At 48.4% G+C, this 25215-nt stretch overlaps 1 protein-coding gene across 3 annotated transcripts in view; it reads right to left on the bottom strand.

Moving 5' to 3' along the window:
• Nucleotides 1-6122: 6122 nt before the first annotated feature.
• The window catches only part of ARHGEF37 (Rho guanine nucleotide exchange factor 37), a 57777-nt gene continuing 38684 nt past the window's right edge, over nt 6123-25215 (bottom strand). For 2 of the 3 annotated variants that reach the window (XM_043465003.1, XM_043465004.1), the window contains exons 7-13: nt 24470-24574; nt 22232-22342; nt 21251-21580; nt 16633-16761; nt 13651-13846; nt 11985-12142; nt 6123-9072 (exon numbers count right to left, since the gene is read on the bottom strand). In XM_043465003.1, coding sequence (XP_043320938.1) covers nt 8863-9072; nt 11985-12142; nt 13651-13846; nt 16633-16761; nt 21251-21580; nt 22232-22342; nt 24470-24574 — 1239 coding nt within the window. In that variant the 3' untranslated portion in view covers nt 6123-8862. The remainder of the gene's footprint in view (nt 9073-11984; nt 12143-13650; nt 13847-16632; nt 16762-21250; nt 21581-22231; nt 22343-24469; nt 24575-25215) is intronic. The other variant, XM_043465006.1, reaches the window with a different exon arrangement.

Consider the following 25215-nt stretch of genomic DNA (forward strand, 5'->3'; position numbering starts at 1 on the left):
ACTGCAGGAAGAGTGTTTCTGGGATCACAGAGGCAGATTAGGTATTTGTTGGCACTGTCCCTTACAGGCGCCCAGGGAAGTGTGACAGGCTCTTAGGGGAGAAGAGATACAATTCAAATTCCATAGTCAATTTTATTAAACATAATATATCATGTGCATATTGTAAAACACGAAGAAAGACAAAAGGCACATGCAAAAAGTGCCTTTTCACAAAACTGAAAAGTAAATCTGGACCAAGTACTTTTGGTGGAATATCCCACGGACGGAGGAGCCTGGCAGGCTACAGTCCCATGGGGTCGCAAAGAGTCGGATATGACTGAGCGATTTCACTTTGTGCTTTTTCAGGTGGGGGTGAGGACACATGACTCCTAAGGGGAAGTACCATGCCTTGGAATCTCTGGCTTGGGAGGGGGCATGGGGGGGTGGGGTAGTGTAAAGGGAAAGAAGATAGATGTTAAGATTTTTCCAGTTGTGTGCATGTAATTGTGTTTGTTTGGCTGGTTGGTTTTTTATGCTTGCTGCTCTGCCTCATAACAGAGGGGTGGGAGAAGGGTGAAAAAGAATTTGAGAAAAAAATATTTAGAAATGTGGCAGGGAACAAAAGTCAGGAGAAAGTATATCCAAAAATGGGTATCAGCAAGGCTATCTCTACTGCTCTGCCTGGGCTCTGAGGGAGCTTCCTGAGAGGGTGAAGTAATCCAAGATGGCGAGCTCTAATCACCATGGAGTATCCGAGGACATGGTCACATTACATTCCCAGGGGGACAACCTTTGGCCTCTTAAGACATCCACTTGCTTTCAGTTTGGAAAGAGCTCACGCAGTGAAGGGGTATTTTTTAATGCCTGAGGTGGTGAAGGGTCAGGAACACAGACGTTAGAGCAAAGGTTGAATGTACTCAGAGTGTTAGCCCAGAGAAGACTCGGGCTGGGGTCACAATGGGCAAACCTTGGGAAGAATCCTTTGGAGGGGTGGGAGCCAGCAAAACTGGCTGTGTCTTTGAGGATCATTCAAGCAGTGTTCCTATGTCACAGACACAGGGCTAACGTCTCCATGAAACAGTGCTAACACCTTCATGAAAGATCCCACCTCGACATTCCAACAGCCCTTTGAGGTAGGACTATTTCCTGGTTTACCCACAAAGAGGAAAGTGAAGTTTTAGGGAGATGAAGCAACTTGTTCGACGAGGTCACACAGCTGGTGGGTGTGGAGTCGGGATATGAATTTGGACATTTTGCAGTGTGAAGTCTGGGCTCCTGACTCCCATGGCCTCTTTGTCCCATACCCTGTCCATCCCAGCCCCTCGCCCATAGGCAACCCATCTTGCTCCTTAGGTTCAATCCTGTCCTCAGATGGGAGAATTTCCAGCAGCTCTGGCCCCTAGGGCTCCAAATGAAGTCCCTCGTGCCCAGGGCTGAATCCTGTCTCCTGCCAGTTCCTTGGTAATTTTTAGTGGACCTGATCACCAAGTCCCCAGAGCCTAGTACTTGAACTTCAACCCGAAGACTGGTACCCACTCTCTGACCTGGCCTTGATATCTTTCCTGTCTGAACATGAGGTGATACTTGTCCTTAAGTGCCCCACTGCAGTTCTGGACACCTACTATCTGTCCCCATGTCTCTGGGGCGCGTGTCCTGGGATCACAGTGATCTCCCAACCTCACAATTCGTCACCCGACTTGACCCTCTTCCTGGCCCTGGCAGCTGGGACTGTGTTGCCAGCCCCAGCCCTGCTCCGGGGAGAGGCCTGGGTTTCACTGCAAACTAGGCACCAGCCTATTCCATGAAATGCAGACAAAATAAGGTCCACAGAGGCTGGTTGCTGTTGAGATTTGTAGGGGTTATTTTTTGGTTTTGATTTTTCTTTAGCTTGCAGGTCTTGAGAGCTTCCCATGTGCCAGCACTGGATTAATCATGTAAAGTGGATTCCCTCACATCACCCTCAAACAGCCCTCTGAGACATGAACAGAAGCTGCGGTGATTGCTATTACTGCACTGGCCTTTCCCTAGGCCAGAGGCTCTGCTGATGTGCCCAGAATCACTGATACCCCAGAATCAAGACAAGCAGGCTCTTCCCTGGCCAGAAGCCCCACCTCCAGTTCCTATCTCACTGCCCCTCCCGAGCCTGGGCCAGACTTGAGGCCCTATGGCTAGAAGGAGGTGACCCCCTCCTCCTCCTGCATGCAGCCTGGCTCTGCCCTCACACGGTCACCAGTGGGTCTCTTCTGGGTCTGCTTCTTTGGACCCTGTAGGAACAGCTTCAGCTGCCCCAAAGGTTTCCCTGCAGATTTTCACAGCCACTGACCCTGAGCCTGACCCACTCAGCTGCTGTCTACAGCTGAACACTCTTCCAAGAGCTCTGGGTGGGGAGGGCCTGACTGTTCCCTGACCCAGGGAACGTGCAGCAGACTTGGTGATGCTCCCAATCTCTTCTGCAGGCTGGGCAGCCTGAGGGGCAGAGGTACCTGGAAGCCCCAGCTTCACTGTCCACCACCCCCCTATACCCTTAGCCACTAAGCCACACAAGAGTCACTGTCCAGTCAGAAAGAGAACCACTATGACTTGTGAACAGAGGGACATGGGGAGGGAGTTACACAGGTAAAAGAAGATCCTAGAAGCACCACAGGGATTAACAATAGGAAAAAGACACTCCAGTCTCTAGGTTGGAGGAACGCAGGGAAGCAGCAGTGTTACTAGTGCCGGTATCTGAAGCTATCTGACAGAAACTGGAAGCACAGCCAGGCCTTCCCAAGGCCAAGAGGGAAGGAACATCCAGTGGAAGCCGGATCCATGGAAGAGACCAGCCAAGGCAGAGATGCTGCCTGAAACTGAGAGAGGGAGAAATACCTAGAGTTCTCCTCTCCTCCTTCCTGCCAGTGTCTCCCATTGGCCAAACATACCAGAAAATCAGAGGTCAGAGGAGCCTGGGAAATGTAGTTCTCTGTAGTACACAGCAGAGCTGGGCAGGGAATAAATGTGACAGCAAGCAAGCAAATGACTAACCTCTGGAGATGTGAGCTGCTTAGAAGGGGTGGATGCAACTCCTATACCCGCTCTGGCCTCAATTTTTCTGAGGCTCAAGGCTGTTCCAAACCTTCAGCCACTGAGCTCCCTTTCTACGCATAGGCCTCAAGGCTGCCCAGACCGCTGATGACAGATGCATGGGTCCAAGGCAGGAAACCCAGAACCACCACCCGGAGGTGCCCTGGAAGCACGGGAGCCACCTGAGACCTAACGGAACAGCATTCACTAGTGCTCCTGACCCCAGCATAAATCAGAGCCCACAAGGACAAGTCTAATCTCCCCCTCTCTTTGTTCCTGAATCTGCTACTCGAAACTCCAGCAAGGAGCCTTGGTCCCCAAAGCTGCTGGGTCCCCTGGGAGCACCCTGAGAAGATGCTTCTGGATGCAAAGCGCCCTAAGCCTATGAGCAGAGTCCTGCTTCAGTGCACCTGCATGCCTGATTATCGTCTGAATCCCTGCCTGACTTGTCCTGATGCAGTGAACCTCAGAAAGTCCTATCACTGGGGAGAGGCAGGAGAATCTAGGACACTCCTGCCTGTGACTGGGATTGCCCTGGATGGGAATGCTGCCCACCCTGACCCAGGTGCAGCACCAGGGATCCAGACCAGGGGAAGTCCCAGGAATGCCTTTGGGGTGTGACAGCAGCCACTGAGGGAAGGGCTGGAACCAGTCTCCACCAGGCCCTCAAGACCTGGGGGCTTCATCTATATAAGGGAGTGGCCAGGCCTCGTCACCATCCCCCATACTGAGAGAAAGACAGGCCCTGCAAAACTTCCTTCAAATGTCATGTCATCTCGCCTCATGTCTCCATAATAATGATAAGTATGTTTATTGAGCACTAATAAGCCAGGCCCTGGCTCATTTATTCCTCAAAAGAATCTTGTGAAATAGGTACTATGGAGATCCTCATGAACGGTCAGAAAATATGACCCACAGTCTAACAGAAATTTGATGACAACAATAGTAACAATAGCATAAAAGAGAACGGTGCTCCCCAGAGATCCAAGGAAGGAAAATTAATGTCTGATGAAGTAGTGAGTGAAGTGGAGACACATGAAGGGCTTTCACAGGAAATAGACATGAAGCTAATTCTTCAGAGGAGATTCTCCACCAGGGCAGCCAACCCACACTCTTGCAGAAGATGTACTGGAGGGGGACCTTCTGTGACCTGCACAATCTCCACACAGAAGAGTTCACATTAAAAAAACAAAACAAAACCCTGGTATTTGACTTCTCTTGAAAAATCAGAATGCCTGGCACCACTGGGCCCTCATTCTGATGTGGCAACACTGGCTGAAGCCGAGCAGCTGCAAGCTCCTGTGGCTGCAGTGTGTTCGCGCTGGTCCATCACAGTCCCTGCCACTCCCTAGGGTCTTTCACCTGGCCCTTCCTCCCATCTGCACCACCTGCCTGGCAGCCTCTGTATTTCAATTTGACTGGGGGCGCTTCCAGGCCCAATCTCAGCTGATAGAGCCCTGCTGCCACCTAGCGATCAGAGTTCATAAGTTCCCTCACTACACAGCAGTGACGCTCCCATTGTGATCAACCACTGTTCACAAGCGTTTGTTTCCCTCAGTCCTCTCACTTGCCCTGCGAGAAGAGGAATTGTACACTCTCTACAGATGAGAAAAACATCTGGGACACTCCTGCCCATGTCTGGGATTGCCCTGAATGGGAAAGGTGCCCACCCTGACTCAGGAAAAGGAAGCTTGAAAATTACTGATAAGAAAAACAGAAGACCAAAGGGCAGGTTGAGGACCCTCATCAAACTTCTTCACACGCAGAAACTTGTAGTAAATGAGTTTGCTACTTGCCTATGGCCATGTAGGCCCTGAACTCAGGGGTTTTAAGACCAAGTGCTGGACACTTATACCACGATGCTGCTTCCCTAGGCCTGAGAAGTCTTCCCTTTCCCCTTCCCCAATCCTGTGTGCTTAATCACTCAGTTGTGTCCGACTCTTTGAGACCCTATGGACTGTAACCTGCCAGGATCCTCCGTCCATAGAATTCTGTAGGTAAGAACACTGGCATGGGTAGTCTTGTCCTTCTCCAGGGGATTTTCCCAACCCAGGAATCGAACCTAGGTCTCCCGCATTGCAGGCAGATTCTTTACCACTGAGGTACCAGGGAAGCCTGGTGGCTCAGAGAGCTCCCCAATCCTACTTATCCACAAACCCAGCACCAGCTCCACTTCCTCCAGAAAGCCTCCCTGACCCCCTCAGCATCCCCAAAGCTCCTCCTTGTCTGAACATCTAGAAGCCTGGGCTATAACAACTTCTGGGGCTGACAGCTTTCTGCCTTGTGGTGCCAGGTAACTGCTTGATGCTCATATGTCCTTTATAGCTGGATGGGAGACACTTGGAGGCAGGCTTTGGTGTTCCGATCCCATCTGGGTATTATCTAGCAACGTGTTTTGAACATCTATAACTTGAGGCATGTGACAGACGCTTAGGGAGATCCAGGGATGAAACAGCACTTGCATCCTAAACCACAATCCCACATGTGTCACTCTGCTGCTTGAAACCCTTTAGTGCCCCCTGACTGCCTTCACAATAAACCCCAAAGCTCCTTACCAGGCACAACTCACTAAGCCATCTCCCACTGCACCCACCACCCCTACACACACCATGTGCTTCAGCCGTACAGCACTTCAGTTCCCCGATGAGCCGCGCTTGCTCTTATCTCTGGACCTTTGACATGCCCTCCCTCCCACCTTCATCTATTCCATTTCCTGTCAGCTTGGATATCACTTCTTTCAGGAAGCCCTCCTTAGCCACCAAGTCTAAGTCAGGGGCTGGCCTCTCCCTGGGCTCTGGTGGTACCTATAATCACCCATAACAACTAACACTGTGTTTAACTGTTGCCTTGCCTGCCTCCTTCATCAAACTATAGGCTTTGGGAGGGCAGGGCCCCGATCTTGGACTTCTCACTGCATCCCCAACAGCCAAGGCCAACTCCTGGAGGCACTGAAGATATGCAGTAGACACTCATTAAACGAACACATGAATAAATCAGGTGCCATTTTTATATATAGCAAGTGTCTAGTGAACAAAGGTCACACTGACTGGCCCTCCAATGATTAGAGTCACACAAATTTCAGCGACATTTCATCTTTAAGACCTTTATTCCCAGTAGTTGACATCAGTTATTCACCAAGCTAGAACTCACATTAACCAAGAATTTGCTCATCTTTTTGAGCATTGAGATATTGTAATCTGGTCCCCATGTCTAAAACTAGGTTGGAGGCCAAAAGGTTAAACTCCATTGCAGGGAGCAAGAGGCACCCTCGTGAATCAGTCTTCAACTCTTGGAAGTGTTGTTCAAGTCACAGGCAAATACCTTTGCAAGTCTAATATGTGATGGCCCGGCATTGAAATAAATAAGACACAGTGCAATGGTTCTAGGCATCTGGAGGGGAAAGGCACATTACACCGAGTCCTCTGGAGAAAATTCAGGCCATTCTCCATATTCTCAGTTGTGCATTTCCTCACCCTTCAGTGACTTTTAATCTCATCCCCTGGTATGAAAAACCACAACCCGTGTGTTACTGAATACATTTTTATCTTCCTTTCGTGAGATAGATTTGGTTCCAAGTATATTTTGGTTTCCTCCCTTATGCCTACAAGAACATCCAGTTTTGTTCAGGTCCCTTTTAATGGCACTTAATAAATATACATTCTAGGACCTGAAAGAACAGGCTGTCCTGATTCAAACGTCCTCTCAAGCTTTCTGTTTAAAGCATCTCAGTAAGTACAAAGTTCGGATGGGGCACATCCCTAGGTCAGAGCTCGTGACCATTTCTGACCCCAGGTCTATCTCGACCAGCACTGTGTGTCCAGGGCAGAGATCCCCAACCCTGGCCACACACTGGAAGTACTTGAGGAGCTCTCTGAATTTCTGAGGCTGGGCCGCACTCCAGACAAATTGCATCAGCATCTCTGAATGGGAACCTCGCTTCAGTCATAGTTGAAAGCTGCCCCAGTGCAAAGAGTAGGCTCTCAAAAGTACTGTAGAACCACACTGGTTCTACCACAGCTGGATTTCCTATTTTATCACCTGCTCTCCTGTGCTTCTTGTTTGCATCAGAAATCTGAGCAGGGAAGAGAAAGGAAAATGAGTCGTAAGCATCTTAGAGTTAATTTTGTGCTGGGTGAAAGGTTGTGGCGACTGAGTTTCTCTTGCATTATGTATGCAGCCTTCATGCTTTCACAAGCCCAGAGAAGGTAAGTTACAGACTGTCTGACACAGACATGTATACACTTATTAAATGTTCTCCAAAAACCAGAGCTAACAATTTTAGGCACTACAGTTATAATACAGAGATGTTCTTGGAATCAAGTCTAAACTGCCACCTGTTTTTACACATAATCTAATGTGGATTTGTTCTGAAATTTGTCATTTGTTTTAAAAGGTACACTGAATCACCTTTTCTCTCTCCTGTGAATCTTACAACTTATCTGAGCCCAAAGCGACAACTTAGAAGTGATGATCCAACAGCTGCTGCACCCAAATTTGCCCCGGTGGTCAGTCTTCCTTGAACAGGAACTCTTTTGAGAGGCTTCAATTTCTAGGTTCTAGAAAGGGATGACAATTAATGTGATCTCACCAAGTTCAAATGTTTGGTTACCTAGAATGCAGCACTGGGAGGGATCATGGGTTTAAAGGAAAGGATGCCACACTGATTATTAATGTTGGTCATGGCCATGGGCATGGAGAGTGGCCAGTTGATGCCTCGGGCCATCCTGAGACCACTTCCTGCACATCCTGCAATTTTACATTTATGTCACACTTCATGATTCACAAGGAGCTTCCACAACTTTGGCATCTCCTCATTCTCATCACAAGCCTGGGTTAGGTCTTAACAGATGTGAAAACTGAGGTTGTGTCCTATGTCTGAGGTTCCACAGCCAACTGACATCACCTCCACTGTGGCCTCCAGGCCTTAAGCACCCTTCTGAAACCACCAGGGGTTCCCCTGGCTTCCCTTCTTCCAGAAACAGGAAACCAAGGCATAACCCACCCACCAGGCCTTTAGTTACCTGCTTCACAGTTTCCTCTGAGATTTGCATGGCCCTTTGTCCCCTAGTCCAGAGAACACAGCAGCAGTGTACAACTGCTGCCAACCTAACACACGCCTCAACTGTACAACTTCACACACCCCACCTAACACACCCTCAAAAACCCCTCTCCCCTGGAGCAGCCTCTGCACTTGCCTACACACATTCCAGAATTGTGACTTGCTCACACCCACTCCAGGCCCAGCCAAAAGACTCCTGGGAACCTTTCTACTGCCCTGACAAACCCTCGCTCCCTGCTAGAGAGGGCTCCTGTGTGTTCACTGCCTAAGGTAATTCAGCTCCCACTGTGGAGAAATAAAAGCCGACTGGTCGGCTATGGTGTCTCTATGTCACAGGAAGGAAGTGAGCTGTCAGGCCAGGCAGTTCTGGACTCTCCAGGGGCCCTCCATGCAACCACACAGCACACAGGTAATGCTCATCTAGGTGACCTACTCCCATGGACAGGCTGGGGCAGGAGCACAGGTAAGACTGGCCACAAGCAAGTCCTGGCGCATCAGCTGGGACCTGCCATCCAGGGTGCTGTGACTCAGGTTGGAACGCCTTCTCCAGGCAGACAGAATGAGCTGCCCTGGCTGGGGCCTTTCATGCCCACCCACACCGGGCGTTTCGCAAGGCTCATTTCCCTCTTCTGGCTACCTTCTCTGTGCCCTTCACCCTGCCCTAACCTGATCTCCCTATCCACCCCCAACTTTTCTTTGCTTCCTTTCCTTCCCAGGGTCACAGCCTCTAACCCTCCTGGAACATGAACTTCAAGGAGGGCACCCTAAGAAGGCAAACTCCAGCCCCATGGAGCTGGACTTGGGGCCCTGGCCAGGAAGCTGGAAGGCACGTAGCCCCTCTGTCCGTTCACTTCCACGAGGCTCCATTCTGGGTTCCCCTTCTTGTCCTGGGCCTCCAGCACAGTCACCCGCTGGCCTGCCTGTAGACTCACTTCATGGCTGCTTCTGGCCACAAACGGGTACATGGCCACCACCTGAAACACATGGGGAACGACACAGAAGTGGTCAGGCTGAGAGGACAGATAAGCCCAACCCAGAGAAGATGTTTACCCTCTTCCCTGCCACCTGACTCAGCGGCTGGGCAGTCACTGCCTCCCAAATGTGTCCTTTGACCAAAGATGTCAGCTACCTCCACTCTGCTAATACCTACTGGATGGCAGGCTCTTTGTCTGGTTTTGATTTTCACAGTTCTATAATTCTATTTCCTCCTTTTTTCAGATAAGGAAATTAAGACTCAGAGACATCAAGGAACTAATTCAAAATCACATAGCAGTGACGCTGACCTGTCTGACCTCAGGAGGGGTGCTCTCAGCCCACTGCTGCCATCCTACTGAGCAGAAGACTCAGAGTCCCTTCCTCACTACCCTCCTCAGATCCAAGGGTGTCATCTGTCCAGGCCAATTTCCCAGCTTGGTGTAGAGACAGGAGGGATGGTTGGGCAACTCTGTTACTTTTTAGGGAAAGGGTCCCCCCAAAAAAATCATAATGGAGAGGAGGGCACTTAGGCTGATATTTTACCTCCCTGGGCCTCAGTTTCATCATCTGTAAAATGGAAGGATGATATCCTTCCCTCCAGATAATTGTGGGAACTTAATGGATGAATTGCCTGTGCCTGGTACATAGTAAGGGCTCAACAAATGCAGGCTGCTTTGTTAATAATATTAATAATAATAATATTATTATTATTATTATTTTGGTCATGCCATGCAGCTTGAGGGATCTCAGTTCCCTGAAGAGAGATGGAACCCAGGCCTAATGAGTGAAAGTGCCGAGTTCTAACCACTGGATGACCAGGGAATTTGCTGCTTCGGTTATTTTTACCACGACTTTTTTTTTTTTTTGGCTGCGCTGGGTCTTTTGTTGCTGTGGTTTTCTCTAGTTGCCTTGTTTCTCTAGTTGTGGTGTGTGGACTTCTCGTGGAAGTGGCTTCTCTTATTGCAGAGCATGGGACCTAGGATGTGCAGGCTTCAGTGGTTGTGGCTTCCGAGCTCCAGAGCACAGGCTCAACAGTTGTGGTGCATGAGCTCAGCTACTTCATGGCATGTGGGATCTTCCCGGGTCAGGGGTCACACCCATGTCTCCTGCACTGGCAGGCGGATTCTTTACCACTGAGCCACTAGGGAAGCCCCTACCATGACTTTTATTACTATGGGCCATGAACAGTCAGAGGCAACAGGGGACTGGAATGACCCCATGTGAGTCCCACTGAGCAGACGCACAGAGAGGAAGCAGCTAATGTCTCTGGCCTGATGGACAGCTGAGCTCTCCACATGAGCCCCTAGGTGAGGGTTCTGGGGACACCATCCATACTGGCTGGTGATGGGGTTGAGTTGGGTGGCCAGGCTCCCTTGTGGGACCTTTGTGGGTCCTTTGCCAATGGGTGGGTGTGTCTAGCTGGAGGCAGCCCTGGTGTAGCACTTCTAGCTAATTCTCCTGGCACTGGCCTGAGAACCTTCTCAGCACGTGCCAGAGCTGCACATCACAGCTTCCATGGGCTTCTATGCAGCCCTCCCTCAGCCCATTCCAGGCTCCCCAACTATTCACTGCAAGCCTCTGGGCACCTGCCCCTGGGCCTGGGTCCTTTCTGCTGCTCATTCATCACCTTTGGAGCTCCTCCTCCATAACTGTGCGTGCTGCCTCCATTTACTGATGCTCCCATGTGCCAGCCGCTACCTAAATCAACCCTCACAGCGACCTCACTAACCTTCTTCCCCCTAGGATTTGGCTCTGCAAAGCCTTCCCATCACTTTTTGTTTTCAGATATAATTCACATACACACACTCTACCCTTTCAAAGTGTACAATTCAGTAGTTTTTAGTATGTTCTCAAGGTTGTGCTACCACCATCATTATGTAATTCCAGAACATCTTCATCATCCCAAAGAGACCCTAGACCGCTTAGCAGTCACTTTCCACTCCCCTTGCCCCTAGCCCCTGACAACCACTGATCTACTTTCTGCCCCAATGTAACTGCCTATCCTACACATTTTGAATAGAGAATCACACATTACATGGTCTTCTGTATCGAGCTACGTGTGGTAGCATGTGTCAGAATGCCACTCTTTCTCTTGGCTGTATAACATTTGAAATTGCATGGATATGCCAGATTTTGTTTATTCTTTCATCAGTTGATGGACATAGGTTGTTTCCACTTAGGGGCTGTTATGAATAATGCTGCGATGAACATGCATGTACAAGTTTCCCATGGCATTTTATGAGAAAGATCAACACCCTCGGCAAGGCCACAGGCCCCAATGGCTGGCCCCACCTCACCTCTTCAACAGCACCTCACTGCCCCTATCTTGCTGGCTCCACTCAGTTCCTTACTAACCGTGTCCTCCCCAGCCCTGGGCTTTGCATTTGCTGGGCATGTTTTCAGGGAAGTTCTTCCCATTCACACCCCTTTATCGAATTACTTCCTATTCATCCTTCAAATCTGAACAAAAGCATGATTCTTTTCAGAAAAACCTTCCCTAATCCTCTCCCTCACTTAAGGCTCTGGCACCTATCACTAATAGGAATTTGAGATCATTTATATGATTATTAATCACTGTTTCCCCTACCTCCTAGATTATAAATTTGAGGAAGGCAAGGGCCAAGGTTGACCTCTGCTTATCATTGTATCTCTCATCTAACACAGTGCCTGGCGTATACTGAATAATGAATGCATGAATAAATGAATGAATGAAATAATCCCATTTGCTCTGCTTACTGGAGAGTAAAGGATTAGCTCTCCTTTTGACATGGCAGGGATGAGAGTCCCTTTTCTCCAGGTACACGCCTGGCCAGGACACTGGTGTGGCCACTGCACAGGGTGGTAACTCCTCCTGACAGGATGAAAATCAAAGCCCCGCTCCAGATGGCCCCCACCCCTCTTCTAGGCTCACCTGGGTCACAGTTGGGACAGAGGGGACCGGGGCCGAGACGGACTCTGGTGTCTGATGTTGGAAGTCTCTGTGAGGCCTCGCCTGCCCTCTGAGCTCCTCCTCACTGGGGACCACGTGGTACACCTCCAGTTTTCCAGCTGGCACGTACCCTCGATGTCCTGCAGGACATACAGAATGTTATCTGGCTGTGGATCGCCCCTTTCAGTGGTAGAGGAAGTCACCGCCATTTGTGGATGTGACTGCCTCCAATACAGCTTCTCAGCACTACAGTGGGCCTTGAAAAGTCATCTCAGAACCTCACAAAACCACTCACCCCACCCTGCTCTCACTCTTTCTAGCTTCTGCTTGTTTACCCCAGTGACAGGGAGCTCATTCCCCACAGAGGCAACCCAGTTCATTTGGAACAGCTCTGGCAGAGACAAAAAGTTCTTCCTTGGACTGGAATGAAAACTGTTTTCCTGGTGCTGGCACCTCTGGTCCCCTGTCCGAGCAAGGCTATTCCTCACTGCAGGACTGCCTTCCCAGGAGGCAGAAATTGCCTTTCCCTTTTCAAAGTGCCCCCAGTCCCTTCTTGTAACAGCTACCCCAGGGGTGTTCTGGCTGCTGTTCCTGTGAATGGCTGTCACCTTCTGATAGCTTGCCTGGTGCTGAACTGCACTGGACCACCTAGTCTTCATATCAGCTCTCAAGGTCAGTATTGTTATCTCCATTTTATTGCTGAACCAACAGGGCTCAGAGAGGCTCCATAACTCCTCCAGGATCATGCAGTTAGTAAAGTGCTGAGTTGGGATCCCAACCTGGTCTTCTTGACTCCAGGAGCCTTGTTTTAATCTTCATCCAGCTCAAGTTTTTCAACTAGAGTCCAGAGTTTCCCTTTTTATGATTTTTGCCAGATCTGTACCATCTTAATTTTTTAATAAACTCACTTTTTAAAACTTAGTGTTGTACTATACATTGATAACAATGAATAAAATCATGGGTTTCTGTACTAGTTATATTTTTTCTAATAAACATTAAAATACTGAATTAAAATAAAGTATCTGAAGTGGGGAAAAACTGTCTGCAGATCCCCTCCCAATAGTCCTGTGTAACTGTCATCTGTGGATCACATGCCCCTCTGTGGAAGACAGTGGAGATACTGGGGCATCTCGTCCTGGGTTCACGGTGCCCCTTGCTTCCTGCCCTGATGCCTCCTGGGGCACCCATATCTGAGCAGCACACCCAGGGACCTGACCAGAGCAGAGGGAGCAGGATAACATCAACTTCATTCTCGATGTCAGACTTCTGTCCCTACAGTTGGGATCCAAGTGTTCCTTCTCCACGTATCGCCATTCTTCAAGGTGATCCACAGAACTGCGTCTACACCAGTGACTTGTGAGGTCCCCAAGGCAGAGTCCTTGTGAGTCCTTGCCTTCTTTACACAGTGCCCAGCACATAGGAGGTGCTGGATACGGATGTTGCAACATAAGACAACCTCTCTTTTTGGCATCTCATACACCACACTAAGTTGGCTATGTCCCCAAGCCCTCCAAGTTCACCTGTGTTCATTCCCATCCTGGATCTGCATAGCCAGACCCCACTCACAAGAGCGCCCATGTCTCCCCACTGGCTCTCATTGGGTGGTTTTCCCAAAGGGTGGGGAAGTGCCCCCTGAAGTCCCACATACCTCCAGTGTCCACCAGCCATCGGCTGCTGTTGCCTTTGGTGTCCTTGTTTTGAAGGAGGGCTACGATGTGGCCCCGCGGCAGGGTCAGGTCCAGAGTCCCAGCCCCGCTGACGTTGCTTGTCACCTGGTAGAGCTTTCCCGGGCCATACTTGCTCAGGAGCGCCTGCACCTGGCGTTCAGCCCCTGGAAGGAGTGGCTGGGAGAGGGAGAGAGACAGACAACAATGCTGGAGCTGGAGGGTTAAAGCTAACACCAGTGCTGGCCGACATGCTGACAGCCAGGAGTTCTGGACCAAGTCCACCTCTACTCCCCACAGACACATCCCAGCCAGGGCAACAGCCTCCTCAACAACAAATGGATGGATCAGATGAGAAACACATGCTCTTAGTATCCAAAGGCATTTCAGAAGAAATGCATTCAGAAGAAAGGCATTTTAGAAGAAGCTTCTAAAATCCTTCTCTGGTCTCAATTTCTTGGGATTTCTAAAATCCTAAGTCAGTTTCTGAATCTCCCAGCTACAGAATTCCAGGACTGGGCCCTAAATTCTGCCCATAGCATTAAGCTAAGCTGTCCCACAGGAAAATGCCTTACACACATCTTTCAACACCAATGAGTAAGACTATGAGTGTCATGTCAGCACCAGCTCTTACTCACGTGGGATCTTAAATACCCAGCACAGGGCTGACCCATGTAGACCCCTCACACACGGGTGAACAAAGGGAATTCAGGGTTTTATTCCATGGGTTTTGAGTCCACAAGCCTTTATTGAGCCCCCTACCATTTACAAGGCACGGTAAGCCTTGTAAATTACAACAGAGTTTTTCCTTAATGGAAATTGCCATCTAGCTAAGGAGAATGATTCAGTGCATTTTCAGAGCATCTAGAAATTTGGCACTGTCTTTGTTTTTTCATTCACTGCTTCCAACTAAAGTATTAACAAGAAGGGACTCAGGAGATTGTCCCCTTTTATAAAACAAGGAAGCTAAAAATATTGAATATAGACTTATTATATTCTATATAGATATTCTAGATATATATGGATGGACATATATTCACTATATTCTATATGGTGATTTCCAGGTGGAGAGGTGCTAGGTGTAGGGAGGTAGGCAGAGATGCCCTTCAGGGGCACTTGGGCATGGACTCTGCCATCTCCCATACCTCCAATAGGTTCCTGAATCAGGATCAAGAACCAGGAGAATCCCAGGTTTCTAAACAGGCCCACAAACAAAAGTGTAGAGACACAGTAGCTCTTTTTCAGAATGGTGGTGTTAATGCAAGTATGTGGTAGCAAACGTTTGTCTTCTTTCTCAAGTCTCTGCCCCTCCCTGTGTGAAGAACAGCAGCACTCCCTGGAGGCACTGGGGAGGGCTGCAAAGATCGCACTGGTACTCTCATGCCCTGGGGGGTGACCCCATTCCTCTGGGATCTGTACCCGTAGGCAAACAAGTCAGGAATTTATAGGAAGGTGTGTGTCTGTGTATCTGTGTGTGTGTTGCAGGGATACATGAGAGGAGAGATGGGGAAGCTGGGGTGGGGCTGGGGTCATGGGAGTCCCTTCTCTTCCTACCAATCTGCAACACATCAGGACTATGATGTTCCCATTTCTTTCTATTTTTATGTATCTTCTCTTCTTTTTCCTGCAATCACCATGGCTTGCTTTTCCAATAAGAAAAATGTTATTTTGTCTTAAGTAGAAAAAGATAGAAGTTTCCACGGCTCATCTGAGTGGCCGCTCTTTTCTTGATTTCCTTCACCCTTCCTCCCCTCGGGTGGCAGAGCCCATGTAACAGCCCCAGTGAGTCCTCTGCTGGGCATCTCAGTGTGGGCAACGAAGTGGGGACAGCTCACTCCCAGGTGGAGGCCACCCCACTTGAAGTGCACATACCCCTCTGATGCTCTTTGACGTCCTCTACGCTCTGGTCAGGTGCAAAGGCCACCTGTCTGTGCCCAGTTCTTCTGGGCTCCTTTAATGTTCCCCCATGTCTCTTGGGCCTTCTCCCTTTGGGGGAATCTTGGACCCGTCTCCTGACCCTCACATCACATCTCACATGTGACTGAATATAGTTTCAGTTTTCTCAAACCCAGGTTTCATCATACTCTGAGAGCCTCTTTGCCTTTCAGCTACTTCAATTACTAAAACATACATGATATTTTATATATTCTTTTAAAAACTTTTTAAAGTTTATATATCTTTTTAAAATTATTAGGCTGATTTTATTCTTTTTTATGATTCTGTCTTTATGTTTAATTGGAAGATAATTGCTTGATAATATTGTGTTGATTTTTGCCGTACAACAATGTGTATCAGCTGTAAGCGTACATATATTCCCTCCCTCTTGAATTTCCCTCCCACCCCGCCCGTCCTACTCCATTATTTTATATATTCTTGAAGAATTCTTCAAGTGGACTGCAAGATACCCTTCCATTATATTTTAGAGAAAAACTATTTTACCACCCAAAGAAGCCTTTGGCCAGCCAGAGTTCTGTCAACCACAATGCAGCTGAAACACTGTCTTTTTCAATTAAAAATTTCATAGCAAAAAGAAAATCTAAATTCTTCTAGTTCAAACATTTTATTTATCCTGAATGGTTGTATTTGAAGCAAGTTCTATGAGAAAGTGATGAGGAAACAAGGTTAATTTTGCTGAAAAATCTGAAGAAGTTGCAGGTTTCAGGGTGTTAATGCCACTTGCCTGTTATGACGTCATTAAGAGCAAAATGTTTAGGTTATCTTCTTAACCTGCTTTTATACTTATCAACCATGAAGAGAATGTGTGTGTGTGTGTGTGTGACAGAGAGAGAGATTTCCACCCCACCCTCATCCCCAGGTCACAGAAAGGAGAGAGGGAAAGGCAACGTGTTTCTGGGATAACAGGGGACAACTGGGAAAAGAAAAGGGGAAGGAAATAGGGGGCTGATCTCACCCCACCGGCAGGTGAAGGACTGGACAGTCTTTGAGGGGGAAGGAGGGACACTTACTTGTGTGGTGGGAGGTGGCAGCACTTTCTCGAAATTCTCTTGAAAGGAGTGAAGCTGGTGACTGGTCTGGCCTAGTGCATCCTCCACCAGCTTCCTGAAGGCCGGCTCGGACAGGTGGTGGTGGGGGAGCTGGGGAGCACAGACACTGTCATCACAGCCCTCCTTGGCAGAGAGGAGACCTCTCTGTCAGGGAAACCCTGACAGCCACACTCCAGCCCCAGCTGTTAGGATGGGCCTTTATGTCTTTGTCCTGGTTTGGCCTGGGTACTGCCCCACCTTCCTTTATGAAAGCATCCCTCTACAGGGGTCCAGTGGTATTGTCCCTCCTGGTGCCTGGCCACAAGACTGGCAGTCACAGCATCCCTTTTCTTATCTATCGTGATTGGTCAAGGAGTAGACAGAGGACTAGAGCAAGGCCAATCGGAATCTTCCCATCAGATTTAGTACATGAAGGCTGCGAGTGACAGGGTGATTCTTCTTTTAGATCCTGAGATGTTAAGGTAAACACTTGGAGCTGTTGAGAGCCACTCTCTCCCACCTTGCAGAAAACACCTGCTTGACAATAAAGCCAACCCAGAGAGGGAAACAGCCAGGAGATGCAGTGAAAGCCAGAGCCTCAACAACATTGTTTGTTGGGTCTCCCAGTTATACAATTGTATAATGTGTTCTTTATGCCTAAGCTGGTTTGGAGCCCAAGGAGTTCTGAACGATGCTCCATCCTGAGACCTTGGCCCTGCTGGGCAACTCTTGCATTTTCATCAGACAGTCTACAAGTGACCACGGCCCCACAGCTAACAGAGACATGTCCTCTCTGCTGGTCACCAAAACCACCAGGGCCTTTCCTCTGCCCGCAAGATGCAGAGAGATTGAGGTTCTACCATGCGGGCCTCTCCCAGGTTCCAGAGGACTTTCCAGGAGAATGGGACATGGGACACAGGAAGCTGTATTCAATCATTAACAGGCCCTAAGATTCTATATTACAAAATCAATCAAGAAATGCCGTCTTTCTGGGACTTCCATGGTAGTCCAGTGGTTAAGACTCAGTGCTCCCAATGAAGGGGGCACAAGTTCAATCTCTGGTGGGGGAACCCAAATGCCACATAACACAGTCAAAAAAAGAAAAACAGAAATGCCCTCTTTCTGCTCTTATGAAGTTGACCTCCCCACTACAGTATCCTAGAATACTCCCCAGCCCGCATTCAGTTCATTCAGTTCAGTCCAGTTCAGTCGCTCAGTCGTGTCCGACTCTTTGCGACCCCATGAACTGCAGCACGCCAGGCCTCCCTGTCCATCACCAGCTCCCAGAGTTTACTCAAACTCATGCCCATCAAGTCGGTGATGCCATCTAGCCATCTCATCCTCTGTCGTCCCCTTCTCCTCCTGCCCCCAATCCCTCCCAGCATCAGGGTCTTTTCCAATAAGTCAACTCTAGCCCTGCATGAAGTGAAATGAAGTGAAGTTGCTCAGTCGTGTCTGACTCTTTGCGACCCTATGGACTGTAGCCTACCAGGATCCTCAGTCCATGGGATTTTCCAGGCAAGAATACTGGAGTGGGTTGCCATTTCCTTCTCCCTAGCCCTGCATAGCCCAGTGTAAATACAAGAGGGTCTGCTGCCCCAGATGGAAGACTAGAAGGTGAGAAGAGAATGATCAGATTTACCCTCTGCCTTCAGGAAAGAGAAATGCTTCTTTTTGCAGATGGTTTGGGCTTAATTCAAAAACAGTGTCTGACCACCAGCCCAGATTGGATGCATGAGACAAGTGCTCAGGGCTGGTGCACTGGGAAGACACAGAGGGATGGGATGAGGAGGGAGGTGGGACGGGGGATCGGGATGGGGAACACATGTAAATCCATGGCTGATTCATGTCAATGTATGGCAAAAACCACTACAATATTGTAAAGTAATTAGCCTCCAACTAATAAAAATAAATGAAAAAAAAAAAAGAAAAAAAACAGTTGATGTACCCATCAAAAAAAAACAAAAACAAAAACAGTGTCTGAGGACAGGACTCTGTACTAAATGCTATGAGGGCCAAAAAGAAGAGAAGCTTAATGAGGGGAAACAGCTTCATCCACCAACCAAGCAGGATGCAGGTTCTGATAAGAGCTTAAGAGAAGCACATCCTGAGAGCTTCTGGAGTATAGAGGATGGGGAGATGGGTTCTCCCGCCTAGAGAAAGGGAATTCTGAGAGCTTCATTTGTCCCTTATTTGTGGAGGTCTTACCACACGTCCCTGGTGGCTCAGATGGTAAAGCGTCTGTCTACAATGCTGGAGACCTGGGTTCGATCCCTGGTTTGGGAAGATTCCCTGGAGAAGGAAATGGCAACCCACTCCAGTACTCTTGCCTAGAAAATCCCATGGACGGAGGAGCCTGGTGTCCATGGGGTCGCAAAGAGTCGGACACGACTGAGCAACTTCACTCACTCACTATCACATGTCAGGCACTGTGAAAGGTATGGGGGAGATGGGGAGGGATGTTCTAGGCTGAAGAAGGAGTCTATGCAAAGTGGCTGTGATCATACTCAGAAGAGGTGGGAGGCTGCAGCTGCAGAGTGAGACTATGGGCTGGGAAGGTAGTGGTAAGCGTTCAGTTCAGTTGCTCAGTCATGTCCGACTCTTTGTGATCCCATGGACTGCAGCAGGCCAGGCTTCCCTGTCCATCACCAACTGACGGAGCTTGTTCAAACTCAAGTTCATCAAGTCAGTGATGCCATCCAACCATCTCATCCTCTGTCATCCCCTTCTCCTGCTACCTGAAATCTTTCCCAGCATTGGGGTCTTTTCTAGTAAGTCAGTTCTTTGCATCAGGTGGCCAAAGTATTGGAGTTTCAGCTTCAGCATCAGTCCTTCCAACAAATATTCAGGGCTGATTTCCTTTAGGACGGACTGTTTGATCTCTTTGCAGTCCAAGGGACTGTCAAGAGTCTTCTCCAACACCAGAGTTCAAAAGCATCAATTCTTGGGCACTCAGCTTTCTTTAGAGTCCAACTCTCACATCCCTACATGACTACTGGAAACACCATAGCTTTGACTAGACGGACATTTGTTGGCAAAGTAATGTCTCTGCTTTTTAATATGCTGTCTAGGTTGGTCATAGCTTTTCTTCCAAGGAGCAAGTGTCTTTTAATTTTGTCTTTTAACTAATGGCTGCAGTCACAAAATCTGCACTGATTTTGGAGTCCAAGAAAATAAAGTCTGTCAGTGTTTCCACTGTTTCCCCATCTATTTGCCATGAATTGATGGAACCAGATGCCATGATCTTAGTTTTCTGAATGTTGAGTTTTAAGGCAGCTTTTTTACTCTCCTCTTTCCCTTTCATCAAAAGGCTCCTCAGTTCCTCTTTACTTTCTGCCATAAGGGTGGTGTCATCTGCATATCTGAGGTTATTGATATTTCTCCCAGCAATCTTGATTCCAGCTTCTGCTTCATCCAGCCCGGCATCTCACATGATGTATTCTGCATATAAGTTAAATAAGCAGGGTGACAATATATAGCCTTGATGTACTCCTTTCCCAATTTAGAACCAGTCTGTTGTTCCATGTCCGGTTTTACCTGTTGTTGCTTCTTGACAGATTTCTCAGGAGGCAGGTCAGGTGGTCTGGTATTCCCATCTCTTTAAGAATTTTCCACAGTTTGTTGTGATCCACACAGTCAAAGTGGTATCACACAGTGATAAGGGTGGGGGGTGGAAAATTTCAGCGGGATTTTTATGCAATAAACTGTATGGAGAAAGCTGAGCTAGAGCACTGAGGCACAGGAAGCACCATGTGGAACGAGCAACACTGACATTTCTCCAGAGCTTAGACCCACAGGCCACCGAGCTCTGATGTTGATATCAGAGAGAGACTGAAGAAAAGCTGAGTGTTCTTTCCTATACCAACCCCAGTCTTCAAATTTCTAAAATCAAAGTTTACATTTAGAGATTTGTTTAAACCTCTCTGTGCCCTATTTATGCTTTCAGCAGATGGCTCTTTTTAACAGGCTGTCAGGCATTGTGGTTCAGGCTCTAGAGTTCACCTGCCAGGATTTAAATTTAGCCATGAGCTATACGGCTTGGGCAAGCTGCTTAACATCTGTGGTTCTGGCTTCATTTTGAAATGAGAATAATAACAATACCTACTCTGTGGGGTTATTGTGAGGATTAAGTGAGACAATATATGGAAAGTGTTCCAAACCCAGTGTGCAGTAAGGGCTCACAGGGAGATGGCTGCTAGAAGTAGTAGCAGGGGCAGGAACACCAGCTTGAAGCATTTACTCCTGACTGTGTAGAAGGGGCCCTGTCTCTTGTCACCTGCTTCTAATACGCTCCAGGGAATGGACCCAAGGCCTGTTATTTTCCCAGGCAAGCCTCCTGTGTTTCTGAGTCCCAGAGCCTGCAAGTGGCCTAGAGTCCCAGTTCTATACTACCCTTGCTTCCACGGTCTGACTCTATTAATGGAGGGAGAATAGGCATGAGAGAGATCCAGAAGGTCCGCTGGCCTCCTCCTGAGCACCTGGTAGCCTGTTTGGGAGGCCCAACTTCACTCCACCCCAGGCCGTTCAAACAACCCACTGAAGGGATGAGGAGGCCCAGCCAGGCAATTTCCCAGACGTACCCCAGCCCCAGAGGCCTTACCTGGGCCAAGCTGTCCTCTGCCCTCTGCAGCACTTGCTTTGCAAGGTCCCTCTGGAGAGTCACAAATGTGCAGAGGATCTGGCCAAGCCACCGCATGGCCAGCTGGTTAAACTGTGGGAGTTCAGCCACTAGCAGGGAGTTGAGTGCCTGGTACATGTGCCGGGCTGCCTCCTCCTCGTAGGTCACGCTGCCCACCTCCAACAGCTTCTCTTCCACCCTCTCAAAGTCCAGTAGTTTGTCTAGACGCTTCTTGATCAGGTTCTGAGGGCCTGCCAAGGCTTTGGCCAGGCTGCACAACGGCTGCCACACCTGGGCTTCCAGCTGCTGCTTCTGTGGGAAGAGGTGAGCTTGGGAGTTGAAGAAGGAAGTGGCAGAGGGTGGCCACAGGAAGAAGGCACTTTGGAGGGAGGCTCTAGTGCCATTCTCACCGAACAGCTGTGACCTCTACCATGATATCTAACCTTTCTGAGCCTCAAGGTGCCCATCTGAGAAATGAGGACAATGCATGTAACAAGCTTAGCAGAGGGCACAGAATACGTATTCAATATACGTCACTTCTTAATATGCTTACTGTGCAGAGATGTTGAAAAAATTTTGTATAGGACGGTGATCAAAACCATAGTCCTTGGGGCTAAGATCCTAGCTTGCCATTGATCATCTGAATAACATGGGAGGTCACCCTCTCTGAGCCTCATCTGCAGAATGGAGTTATTAACAGTATTTACCCTGTAAGCTATGTTGTGAGGATTAAATGAGTAAAGAATGTAAAGACTTTAGCACAGTGCCTGGCAGATAACATGGCTCAATAAACATTAGCTGGTGCTATTTTTATCAGGAAAATGTACTAATAATAATCTCCACCCTGCTGACTACCCATGACAGTTATGGATGTAACAATTAAGGAAAGGGCCTCACTTCTAAATATTATTCTTATAGACTCTGCCACCTGCCTGAAAAAAAGAAGGGAGAAGTTCCACTCACAAACTCTGGGAAGGCCTGGAGCTGCAGGTCTCTTGCCAGGTAACAGTACTGTACCACTGGCCCCCCGGGGATTTCCAGATTGCAGTCCTGGGGCCGGAAGCGGAGAAAAGCCTAGATGGGGGTCAAAGGAGAGCCCACTGAGACCATCTCACACCTGAATGCCCCTCTACAACATCCCGGAAGAGGTTGCCCAGGCTGTCTGCACACCCTCCAAGTGTCTGCACACAGCTAATCTATCCTTGCACAACTTGGGTGATTAGAATGTTCTTTCTCTAAGCCCTCATCTTTCTCCCTATTCCAGTGTTGTCTCCAATTCACACACTTCTCGTTATCACCTTTGTGAATTTTTTTTCTGCCATGTCTGCTCCTCATGTTCTAATAATACTTTTCCTTAAATCAACCTAGCATCCCTATTTAAATCAGTGCATTAAAACAAACAAACAAACAAAAACACCTTATGGGGAATTCCCTGGCAGTCTAGTGGTTAGGAGTCCGTGCTTTCACTGCCGAGGCCAGGGTTCAATCCTTGGTCAGGAAACTAAGATCCCACAAGCTGCATGGCATGGCCAAAAGAAAACACCTTATGATACTTCCATAAAGGGAAAGCCCGGAGAAGGCAATGGCACCCCACTCCAGTACTCTTGCCTGGAAAATCCCATGGATGGAGGAGACTGGTAGGCTACAGTCCATGGGGTCGCTAAGAGTCGGACACAACTGAGTGACTTCACTTTCACTTTTCACTTTCATGCATTGGAGAAGGAAATGGCAACCCACTCCAGTGTTCTTGCCTGGAGAATCCCAGGGACGGGGGAGCCTGGTGAGCTGCCGTCTATGGGGTCGCACAGAGTCAGACACGACTGAAGCGACTTAGCAGCAGCAGCAGCAGCAGCAAAGGGAAAGCCAGTAATAACTGCCATAAATAAGCATGTTAAGAAAACTGCTATGAAAACAATGCTATTAAATTCTGTCTGGGCGTCATGGCCAGCTGAAGGCTTCTAGCCTGAGATTGGTTCTGCTGGTTTATTTACACGCCAGCAAAAGAGGATTTTCCTGGACTCTGAGGATTAAAAGAAAGAGTCAATTTCTTGCTATGGGATTCCATGTCAACACTGTATCTGTCATGTAAATCCTGCATTCAGGGCAACACAGCCTTAATGCTTCTAAGTATCTGTTCTTCTCTGCAAAGCCAGACGTGTCTCTTGGGGGCTTCTGGTTTCTCTCTCTCAAGGCCCCTCCATTCTTTCTCTGAGGGCCTTCCCCTTCTCACTCACTGTGCTGTTATCTTTCCTTGGAGGCTGGGGCAAGATGGAGCAGGAACAAACAGGGGGTGTGCCCAACACAGAAAAGCATAGAACTACGACCTCTCTTCTACACACTTCCAATAATGCCACCCCAAATCCTATTATCCAAAGAGCCTGTTATCATCTGACTGAGCTGGTCTGTGCAAATGGATGTGACTGAAAACAAAACCACGAAAAAGGGACAGACTGGATGGAATGAGTCAGCATCGATGACAAGAACGAAGTGGGAATTTGGGCACAAGGAAAGTGATGTGCTGGTTGGGAATGCAAACTGGTGTCCTTGTGGGCTGAATCTGGCTTGCAGAAATGTATTTTCTTGGGCCCACATAACATTTAGATTCTTATTTAATTAGTTGCTCACGTGGACACATCATGAGATTTTACCTAAAGGTCTCAATTTTCAGTTTTCTTCTTCCTTAAAATCAGAAGAACAGGCAGCATTGGGTCCACACTCCCATGTAGCAACAATTCACGTGAGACAGGGCATTTTATTTTATTTTGTTCATTTATGCATTTATTCAGTCATTCAAACTCCAAATATTACTACATATTGAACTCTACCATAAAAGTCTCATAAATAGACAATAGGCCTATACACCTATACACTTCAGTCAATAATATTACCTGCCTGGTCCCTTTGAGCACCTGCTCTAGCGCCGGCCTGGCAGGGTCCTTCCAGAAGACTCTGTTTCCAGTGAATTTGACTGCCCATTGGGAACCAGTCCCTGAGCACTCAGTGAGCTCAGAAGTTGCCCCAGCTGGATAACCTCTGGATTAAGGAGTGCTTCCTTCTCTGGCCTCCAACCAGCAACTGTTACAATCTCTTCCAATTGGTTCTTGAGGCTGCTGCCTTTGTCAGGGGCTTGTTCAATGGGCCCCACATACCTGCCCAGGTATCTCAGCCCCGCCCCCCTATTATTTACCACAGGGCCCTCACCTCCAAATTGTCCAGGTAAGCAGCCATGTTGCTCTTCAGCTCGGTCACACACAGCGACACCCAGTGGAACCTCTCTTCTAAGTCATCAAATTCCTTGTCTTCCGTCTGAGAGTAAAGTTACGCTTAGGAGGGCCGAGAGCATCCACGTGGGGGCAGTGTACACCTCTGTCCCAAGTCCTCGCTAGGAACCACCCACACACACACCTTTCCACAGACCCGCGCATCAGAGCCATTCCTCCAGTCCCCAAACTGAGTGGGATGGTTAGAGGCAGTAAGTGCGGCTTAGTGGTTTTGTATTCAGACCATGGAATCAGACACATGAGCTCTGGTTCACTTGCTTCCTGTCTGTGTGACCTTAGGCAAGTGTTTTGCCCTCTTGGAGCCTGTTTCCTCATCTGCAACATGGAGATAATATGAACATTTACTTCATCGTGTGGAACCATTAATGCCTGGTTCAGAGTAAGTACTCAACCTAAGTTTCTACTAGTAGCTATTCAAGGCTGGTTCCTTGCCCAGACCCAGACATAAGTTCTTCTATCTGTATCCAGGGGCTTTGCTGGTGACTAAAAGGTAAAGAATCCGCCTGCAGGGCAGGAGACACAGGAGATTCAGGTTTGATTCCTGGGTCAGGAAGATCCCCTGGAGGAGGAAATGGCAACCCATTCTATTACTCTTGCCTGGAGAATCCCACTGACAGAGAAGCCTGGTGGGCTACAGTCTATAAGGTTGAAAAGACACAACTGAGT

Source organism: Cervus canadensis, chromosome 4, assembly GCF_019320065.1.
Source record: "Cervus canadensis isolate Bull #8, Minnesota chromosome 4, ASM1932006v1, whole genome shotgun sequence".
Taxonomy (NCBI): domain Eukaryota; kingdom Metazoa; phylum Chordata; class Mammalia; order Artiodactyla; family Cervidae; genus Cervus; species Cervus canadensis.